The sequence below is a fragment of the Chiloscyllium punctatum genome, chromosome 36 (assembly GCF_047496795.1).
Source record: "Chiloscyllium punctatum isolate Juve2018m chromosome 36, sChiPun1.3, whole genome shotgun sequence".
NCBI classification, from domain to species: Eukaryota; Metazoa; Chordata; class Chondrichthyes; order Orectolobiformes; family Hemiscylliidae; genus Chiloscyllium; species Chiloscyllium punctatum.
The window spans coordinates 59,458,895-59,469,043 of NC_092774.1; the positions used below are offsets into that span (position 1 = coordinate 59,458,895).

At 47.4% G+C, this 10,149-nt stretch overlaps 1 protein-coding gene across 3 annotated transcripts in view; it reads left to right on the forward strand.

The window, feature by feature from the left end:
• LOC140460550 (uncharacterized) overlaps positions 1-10,149 on the forward strand; it is a 197,900-nt gene that overhangs the window by 40,615 nt on the left and 147,136 nt on the right. For 2 of the 3 annotated variants that reach the window (XM_072555135.1, XM_072555136.1), the window contains one exon: positions 8,311-9,998. The exons of the other annotated variant lie outside the window; for it this stretch is intronic. In XM_072555135.1, the coding sequence (XP_072411236.1) occupies positions 8,713-9,429 (717 nt within the window). In that variant the 5' untranslated portion in view covers positions 8,311-8,712 and the 3' untranslated portion in view covers positions 9,430-9,998. Of the gene's footprint in view, positions 1-8,310; positions 9,999-10,149 lie in introns of those variants that run through there. 3 annotated transcript variants of the gene reach the window in all.

Below are 10,149 nucleotides of genomic sequence, written 5' to 3' on the forward strand. Positions count from 1 at the left end.
CTCCCCACCACCCACAGCTCCCACTGTCCATTCCCCCCGCCAACAACAGCACCCCTTGACCATTCTCTCTCCATCCCCAGCTTCTTGTCCATTCTCCCTCTATACTTCAAACAACCTGTCCATTCTCTCTCATGCAACCCTCTGCACCCCTGTCATTTCATTCCTCACCCTGTTGCTGTCCTGTCCGTCTGCCCCCATCTATTCTCTTACCACACCCTCTGTCCCATTTCTATTCTTCCAGGCCTCCACCATCTCCTCTCTATCCATTCTCTCTCTCTCCCTCCTCCAACCATCTGCCACTCCCCGCATCATTCTCTCTCCCCTGTTGTGGGGAAAAACACCAGGCTCGGAGTCAGAATTGAGGTTCAATGACAGAGTTTATTGCACAAGGAAATACCGGGGCTCCGGGGAGAGAAAGACCCCAACAGCACAGTGTCAGCTGTGAGTCTTCTCTCGACCCGGAGCACACGTCAAGAAACTTTTATACATCTTGTGATACAATCGGTCAGGAATGAGATTATTGTCTTTGTAACATGATTTGGTTATGGTAATCATTGTAGAATTGTTGATAGTGTCGATACAGTCTTTGTCAGTTCCAGCACAGCCTTTGTTAATTTCCGCACAGTCGTTGTCAGTTTCAGTGCAGACATTGTCCATTTCAATGTCTGCATGGAAATCCATTGTTGTAGTAATAGGCGCTAATTGCTCTTCCTGAGAAGGGGGATTCCTGCAGCCCTGGCTATTAGCATTTGGTATTGAGTCTGTATCAAGCTGTTAGCACTTCTATAAGAGGTGTTGGCTGGACCCAGACACTTCGGCGGGCAGTGTTAATTACTCATGAGTATTGTCTCCCCCACCCGCCTTAAACTAATTAACTGGGTTCTGAGTCCATTGTGCTGGTATTCTGGTGGCCCCAGGCAGTGTCTGTATCAGCTCTGCGGTTTCTCTCCGTATTGTGATCCAGCGGCCATCTCGTGTGTCAAGTTGGCCAACTGATTGCTCAGTGGCCAACTTGTGTATCCGTGTGCATCGTGTCACCCTGTCCTGTGCCATCTCCCACTTCTTCACCACGCCCACTTTCTTGCCCCCGCCCAGTCTATCAACCCCACTTATTCTCTCTCTCTGTACCCCCTAGTCTCTCTACCCCCACCCTCTGCCCCCGTCCATTTTCTCTCTCTCTGTCCCCCATCCATTCGGTCTCTTTTCTCCCCAGCCCCCACCACACCCGTCCTTTCTTGAGCCTCGAACCAGGTTTGACCGCTGTATCAAGCCCTTCAAAGGACAGAGAGAGAAAAAATAGATGGTGATGACTCTGCTTGGGAGTCGGGAGGGGTGAGAAATGGCTGATCTTCAAAATTGAGAATACCTAAAATGATATATTCAGAAACATTGTTAAAGTCAGAAAGCATGTTCAAGTTTTTAAAAGAGCTGCTGAAATCTTTCTGAAACTTTCACTGAAATAAGCACAGTCAGGCCACAGCTCAGGACAGGCTTGAAGGGGCGGATGGCCTAGTCCTAGTGTTGTGAAGTTGGTTCCAACTATCTAGAAATAGCGTCACAGAGCACAGAAACATACCCTTCGGTCTATACCAACCAGATATCCTAAATTAATCTAATGACCAATTTTCCAGTATTTTGCCCCTTATCCCTCTGAATCTGTCCTATTCATATCTCCATCCAGATGCATTTTAAATATTATCATTATACCAGCCTCCACCACTTCCTCTGACAGCTCATTCCATACACGCACCACCCTCTGTGCAAACAGGTTGCCCCTCAGAAATCTTTCCCCTCTCACCCGAAACCCATGTACTCCAGTTCTGGTCTCGCCCCCCAACCTGGGGAAAAGACATACAAATGTTGAGTAGCCAGACAGAATGCAAAAGCAATACAATGTCGAATCACAGCGAAAAATAAATTGTGCCTATACCCCTTTTTTCCTATTGGCATTTGGACTCTTAAAATCTGACAGGAACACCAGCATCCCCAGTGAACATAATACGCATGTTTTCCAGTGTCAGCACCACAGTGCGCATGCCCACCATTGTCAGCAAAGTTCAGGGCACGCTCATCGCTTTCCGCAAAAAATGGCGCGCGACCTTCCTTTGATGGCCCAATGGGGAACCCTGGAGGACCAGAACGAAATTGGTCCTCCTGCCAATCAGAGCCACTGCATTGTATGAATGCGGAAGTTGGACCACGAGTTTCTGAAGCTGCTAATCCTGCACCTAACTTTCTGAATCAACATTGAGCTTCACCCAGACTGCAAATTCCTTCCTCTGTGTAAGATCTGTGAGTACGGCACTCTCTTTTCTCGCCCCCTTTGGCATTTCTATTTCTTTCCGGAGTTCAATTGTTGACTTGCATCAACTGAAAGGAAGGGAGTGATCCCAGGGAGGGGACGGACTATGGAAACGTGGTCCAGGTCTGTGTCTCAATTGGCAACATAGACAGACAGGAGGCTGGAAGGGCACAGCAAACAAGGCAGCATCAGGAAGTGGAAAAGTCGATGTTTCAGGTGCAAGCCTTCTTCAGGACTGGGGGTGGGTGCTGGGGCTGGGGCTAAAGTGGGGATAGGTGAAGAGAGGGAGAGGGTACGGCCTGATTAGTCAATTGGGGGAACAAATCAGGTTGGTGGCAGGAAGGAGTGGAAATGAGGGGCATGGGTCTGAGAAGGGAGTCGGGGGTGTAAAGGCAGGTTATTAGAAATTGGAGAACTCAATGTTGAGTCCTGTAGGCTGTAGGCTGCCCGGGGGGGGGGGGGGGGGGGGGGAAGATGGGATGTTGTTCCCCCAATTTGCAGTTTGGTTCGTTGTGGTAATAGAGGAAGCCTAAGATGTTCTTGTCAGGAAGGGACTGGGAAGGGGAATTAAAACGGGAGGTCCGGACAGCCTCTGCAGACCTGGCTGTGATGCTCGGTGAACTGTTTCCAAAGTTTACGCTCGGTCTCCCCGATGTAGAGAAGACCACAATTTACAAACACGTGGCAAATGCAGTATCTCAATGTGAAGTTATAGCCATTGCTGTGAAACAAAAAGCAGAAAGGAGATGTATTGTTTAAATGGTGATATATTGGGATGTGGAGAAAGTGAGAACTACAGATGCTGGAGATTAGAGTCAAAGTGTGGTGCTGGAAAAAGGCAGTATACAAGGACCAGGAGACTCGACATTTCGGTCTCGAGCACTTCTTCATCAGGAATGATGTGTGGATGTGCAAAGGGGCCTCAGCATCCTTCTACACCAATCACTGCCAGTTGTGTTCAGAAGTGGGGATATCTTCCTGCAGTTAGGGGGTCATTGAAAATATTCAAGGCTGAGTTCATGTGAATTTTGAACAACAAAGAAGTGGATGTTTCTGGGGGAAGGCAAGAAAATGGTTTTAAGACCAATACAGAACTGTTGTAAAGTTATACAGCATAAAAACAGACCCTTCAGTCCAACTAATCCATGCTGAATATATTCACAAACTAAACTAGTCCCACCTGCCTGTGTTTGGCCCATATCCCTCTGAACCTTTCCTATTCATGTACTTATCCAAATGCCTTTTAAACGTTGTTACTGTACCTGCATCCACCACCGTGTCTGGACATTCATTCCACACACAAACCACTCGCAGTGTTTAAAACAAAAAGGTGCCCCTCCTGCCTTTTTAAATTCTTTCTCCTCTCACCTTCAAATTTGCTGACTAATCTTTATACCCCCACCTTAGGGAAAGTATACCCAGCGGTCACCTCATCTCTGCCCCTTGTGATTTTATACACCTCTGTCAGGTCACCTCTAAACCTCCTGTGATCCAGTGAACAAGTCCCAACCTATTCATCTCGATGGTTGTGAATCTGCTGATAATCTGTTGAATGTTGGTGCAGGCTTGAAAGACCAAATGGTCTATTCCTGCTTCCAATTCTCTCTCACTGTGTCCAGGACAGCAAGAGAACATAAGACATCGGAGCAGAAATTGGACCATTCAAGGTCTGCTCTGCCGTTCAATCATGGCTGATAGGTTCCTCAGCTACATTTGCCCACTTTGTCTCTGTAACCCTCCATTGTCTTGATACTCAAGAACGTCTCTATCTCAGTCTTAAATATCCTCAGTGACCTGGCCTCCATGGCCATCTGTGGCAGTGAGTTCCATAGATTCACCACTCTCTGGCTGAAGATGTTTCTCCTTACCTCCATTCTGAAAGGTCTTTCCTTTACTCTAAGGCTGTGCCCACTGGTTCTAGTCCCTCCAACCAATGGAAACACCTTCCCAACTTCCACACTGTCCAGGCTGTTCAGTATTCTTTGTTTCAATTAGAATGCCCCCGAGTGTGGGCCTGTTAATCAGCATGGCCCAGACCCTTTCGGATGAGGTACAGCAGGGATTACCTTGAGCAAACTGAGAATGTCTGGGGTGGAGATTTTCAACTTCAAGGGAATAAGAGAGGAAAGAGAGTTCACTATGAATGAGAGTTGATCAGGTGGGCTGATGGGCCAAGGTGTGGCAGTTTAGTTTAGAGAAATGTGTGGTTTGCATTTTGGTCAAGCAATCCAGGCAGGACTGACACAGTTAAGGGGGATGTTGCAGAACAAAGAGACCTTGGAGTGCAGGTTCATAGTTCCTTGAATCACTGGTAGACAGGATAGTGAAGGAGGCATTTGGTAGGCTTTCCTTTATTGGTCAGAGCAGAGAGTACAGGAATTTGGAGGTCATGTTGGAGCTGTGTAGGACATTGGTTAGTCCACGTTTGGAAGACTACATTTATTTCTGGTCTCCCTGTTATAGGAAAGATGTTGTGAAACTTTGAAAGGGGTCTGAAAAGATTTAAAAGGCTGCTGTCAGAGTTGGAGGGTTCGAGTAACAGGGAGAAGCTGAAATGGCTGGGGATATTTTCCCTAGAGCATTGGAGGCTGAGGGGTGACCTTATAGACTTTCGAAAGGGGAATGGATAGGGTGAATACCCAAGTTACTTTCGCCAAAGTAGAAAAGTCCAAGACTAGAAAGTATATGTTTGAGGTGAGGGGGAATTTTAAAAGGCATTTGGATGGGTACATGAAAAGGAATGGTTTTGAGGGGTATCAGCCACATGCAGGCAAATTGGATTAGGTTGATTTAGGATATTTGTTTGGCTGGACAATTTGGACCAAAGGGTCTGTTTCCATGCTGCATGACTCTAATCTTCTTTGGTGAAAGCAGAAGTGTGATTGTGAAGGCTAGAGTTTCAGAACAGCTTTCAAAGATGTTTTGCCCTTAATGGGAGCAGAAGACGTTACGATGAAATTTTGCATTTGTGAGACAGCAACCGAGTGAGTGGGTACATCTGAGGTTTTGGTGGAAAGTGGAATATCATTGCACTGTGGGGATGAAACTTTACCCTATCCAGTCATTTCTGCTGGTGACTGAAACCAGGCTCAAGATTAGGAGGAGTAAATTTAAGACAGATGAGGAGGAACTGCTTTTCCTGGAGAGTAGTGAATCTTTGGAATTCTCTGTCCAAGGAATTAAGGCTAGTTGGGACAATGCAGGGAGGGGAGGACCAGAGACAATGGATAGATCAGCTGTAATCTTAATTAATGGCGGAGCGGCTGGGCGGGCCAAATGGCCTACTCCTGCTTCTATTACTCTGAAACTCTAACCCTGCATTTCCCATGGCTAACCCACCTAACGTGCACCTCCCTGGACATTATGGCCAATCCAAATCAAGACTGGTGAGTAATGTAGTGATGTGGAAAATGAACATCAGAGAACAATTGAAAGGGACAAGGAGAGTAAATATACCAGCAATCAAAACTGGATTCTAAATTGAAACTAAAAATGGTGTGTCTGAATGTGTGCTGCATTGTGACAAAAGTGAATGAATTGACGACACACATTGAAGAGAATAATTGCGATCTGACACTCCCTACAGAGACTTGGCTTGAGGATGACAAGGATTGGATCCTGAATATTGAGGGTGTCCTCAAATTGGAAGCTAGGTAAAGGTGGAGGGTTGGCACTGCTAATCAAAGCACTGATTACAGGGTAGTCTGGTGTCAGCTCAGATTTCAGGTCCTGATTTCTCTGCCCTCTTTTCTCTTCTACACCTTCTGGAACAATAAAACATTCAGTCAATCAAGCCCCAACCCACAATCTCCCAGCCTGTCAACCATCCAGGCACAGTGTAGTCACAGCAGGGAATCAAACAAGAAAAATGAAACCAAATTTGAAATAAATAGGTGCTTGTGTTTAATGTTTGTTCATTAGGAAGTAAACCAGAAATGGGGATCTCCCAGGATTCTTATACTGCCCTACTTGAGGAATTCTCTTTCCCCTTATATCTAACTATTAGTACCCAGCTAGGATTTACAACAATACTTACCCCAACAGAAGGCATATAGTCTCAAATAGACAGAGACATACAGGATGGAAATAGACATTTTCTCTCTCTCATGTGCGTGCACACACACACATTCACTCCCGTGGACTTGTTTGTGTATGTTTGCAGAATTATATTTGCAGAGCTGGGCTAAAATGTCACTTTTTGTTATAAAACTTTAAGTTCTCTTGAGAAGGTGCCTTACAGGTAGTTCTGGGATTTGCATGTTAATGATACCTGCAACCCATTCGAAAAGATGAAAGACTTCACAATCCAGGTTTGTTTAACAGGTCATTTCAGTGGCAGGACACTGTTGTGTTTTTTCATAAATTCTATGTCTTATGACCTTATTCTCCACAACCACCTAATGAAGGAGCAGCGCTCCAAATGCTAGTGCTTCCAAACAAACCTGTTGGTCTACAAACTGGTGTTGTGTGATTGTTAACTTTATCCATTTTAGGGGTGATTTCCTATACTAAATTATCTATAGTGCATAGGGATGTGCAGGTTAGGGTGGACTGGCAGTTCTAAATTACCCATAGTGCCCAGGGATGTGTAGGTTAGGTGTATTAGTCAGGAGGATTAATATTGAGCAATGGTTGAGGGTGAGTTACCCTTTGGAGGGTGGGTGTGGACTCGTTGGGCCGAGTGGCCTGCTTCCACACTTGGGATTCTCTGAAGGGAAGGAATTCCTGCAAACTGCAGGGCATCACAATGCGGAAGTGGCCCTGTCAGTTTCAGAGTGAAACTCCCTCCCTCTGGACAACTGTTCATCTTGGGAAGGAGAGGATGGGGGGGGGGAATCTGTTCACTTGTAGCAGCTGGAGTGAATCCAGTGAGGGAGCAGACTCTGCAAACTCTTAATTACTTGGGCCAGGAGAGACGGAAGGATGGGGTGGGGCTGTTTTCCCCAGAGTCTGAAGGGTGACATTACGGACTTTTTATAGAATCCTGAGGGGTATGGATAGGGTCAATACTCAAGGTCTTTTCCTTTGGATGGGGGAAGTCCAGAATGAGAGGGTAATAGGTTTCAGGTGAGGGCGGTGGAGTGGGGGGAGGCATGGGGGGATGTAAAAGAGATTTCAGGGGCAAATTTCTTTTTATGGAGAGGGTGGCGCAGCTATGGAATGAGCTGCCAGAGGAGGTGGTGGGGTCTAGTACAATTTCAACAGTTAAAAAGCATGTGGATAGGCGTATGAATACGAAGGGTTCAGTGGATCGGGGCCAAGTGGCGGTACATGCGACTGGAGTCATAGAGATGTACAGCATGAAACAGACCCTTCAGTCTAACTTGTTCTTGCCGAACAGATAGCCAACCCAATTTAGTCCAGGTGCCAGTCCATATTGGGGCCAAGTCTTGGCAAATATGACTAGATTAATTTACGATACTTGGTCAGCTCAGACAAGTTGGGCCAAAAGGCCTGTTTCTGTGCTGTATGACTGATTGTCTTCGGTGAAAGCAGAAGTGTGGTTGTGAAGACTGGACTTTCAGAGCAACTTTCAAAGATGTTTTGCTCTGACTGGGAACAGAAGAGTTTCACTGAGGTGTGTCGGTGTTAATGCCTTGATGTCTCAATTTGCTCCCACCTTCCTGGGGACATTTACCATTTTGTTCCACAAATAGCTGCTTTGCAGGTTATCCCATGAATTGACACACTTGTATTTGCTTCCCAGAATCAGACCTGCTCACTGTCAACTGTATCCCAGTGTTGTGGAGTTATCCAAAATGCAGAGAGATGTCAGTCTTGACGTTTTTGCTTTACTGCCCCTGTAAGAATCAGCACCTTCAGGGGAATTAGTTAGAGCGGAGTGAGAACAGGTGGGGGGGAGGGGGGTGGGGTGGAAAGAGAGTGGGATTGTGCTTTCAATTTTGTGGAATAACAAAAGAAAAGAATATTCCACAGAAAGTAGAATTCCTTGTTCAGAATTTCTACCCTGCACTGACAGTGATGGCTTTTGTAATCTCTTTTTACAGAGTATTTGAAGATCTGATGACGGAAGTTTCAAAATGAACAGATGAAGGGCTTATGCCTGAAACTCTCCTGCTCCTCAGATGCTGCTTGACCTGCTGTACTTTTCCAGCGCCACACTTTTCGAATCTCACTCACCAGCGTCTGCAGTCCTCACTTTGACGTCAATGTCTGACAGTCACTCAGTCCATCGGGACCACAACAATTTTCAAGTATGATTCTATGAGAAGGAGCAAAGTTTTTTGGTTCCTGTGTCAGTACGTTTTCAGCATCAGTGGGACTGGATGAGAGACCCTACCATTGCAGTGCACTGAGTGTGTAGCCTGAAGCAGTTATACGGTCTGGGAAGAGGAATTCACGGTGGGGAGAGCCTCCGCACATGTTAGTGTGCAGCTGAAGCTTCGGCCATGGAGAAACCAGAGGTATCCCGCCCCGAGGAGAAACCATGGAAATGTGGCGACTGCGGAAAAGGCTTCCGTTTCCCGTCTGCCCTGGAGATTCATCGGCTCAGCCACACTGGGGAGTGGCCGTTCCCCTGCCCTGTCTGCGGGAAGGGCTTCAGCGATTCCACTAACCTCCAGATCCACCAGCGCGTCCACACGGGGGAGAGGCCCTTCAGCTGCCCTGAGTGCGGGAAGGCCTTCAGCAATTCCTCCCACTTGGTGAGGCACCAGCGGGTCCACACGGGGGAGAGGCCGTTCACCTGCTCTCAGTGCGGGAAGGGCTTCATCTGCTCCTACCACATGCTGAGGCACCAGCGGGTCCACACGGGAGAGAGGCCGTTCACCTGCTCTCAGTGCGGGAAGGGCTTCACTTGCTCCTCCCACCTGCGGAGCCACCAGCGTGTCCACACCGGGGAGAGGCCCTTCAGCTGCACCGAGTGCGGGAAGGCCTTCAGGAATTACACTAGCCTGCTGAGGCACCGGCAGCTCCACACGGGGGAGAGGCCATTCCGATGCCACGAGTGCGGGAAGGCCTTCAGCAATTCCTCTGACCTGCTGAGGCACCGGCGGATCCACACAGGGGAGAGGCCCTTCAGCTGCACCGATTGCGGGAAGGCCTTCACCCGCTCCTCCCACCTGCAGAGCCACCAGCGGGTTCACGTGTCTTCGCAGGGGGATTGAAGGAATGACAGCCAAGTGCCATTATCGACTGGACTATCAACCCACTTCTGGGGATTCTGGGTTCGATTCCCACCGCGACAGATGGTGCAATCAGAATTTGGTCATAAATCTGGAGTTCAGAATCTAACAATGAAACTATTTTTGGTGGGATGGGGGTGGAAGAAAACTTCCATCTGATTCACTCAGTTCTTTTTTTAGGGAAGGAAACTGTCATCGTGGGAGAAGAGTCACTCAGTCGTCCCAGCTGCATCCTTTACCCGATCTGGCCTACACGTGACTCCAGACCCACAGCAGTGTGGTTGACTCTACACTGCCCATCCAACGAACTTGGATACAGGATACGGGTTGAAATTGCTGAGTGAGGCAATACTTCCCCCGGGTTAAGGCTGTACCAAGGAAACAATTACAAAGGGACAACTTGGTGGTGACCAATAATGAAGAAAGTGAGGAGTTGCAGGGGATGTGTGCACTTTGACCTTGAGCTGTTTTTTAAAAAAATGCTACTTTTTCTATGCCTTTCTGCTGGGAGATTCTGAAGCTGTAACAAAGTTGGGTCATAATAAAGATTATCTGAACTTCACGCTGAGCTCAGACTCTCATTGAGAGCTTTGAACTGCAACAGGTTTTTGTTTTAAAACTGCTCATTTCTTTCAGGTGAAAGTGACAACTGCTGATGCTGGAGATCAGAATCAAGATGAGAGTGGCGCTGGTAAAGCACAG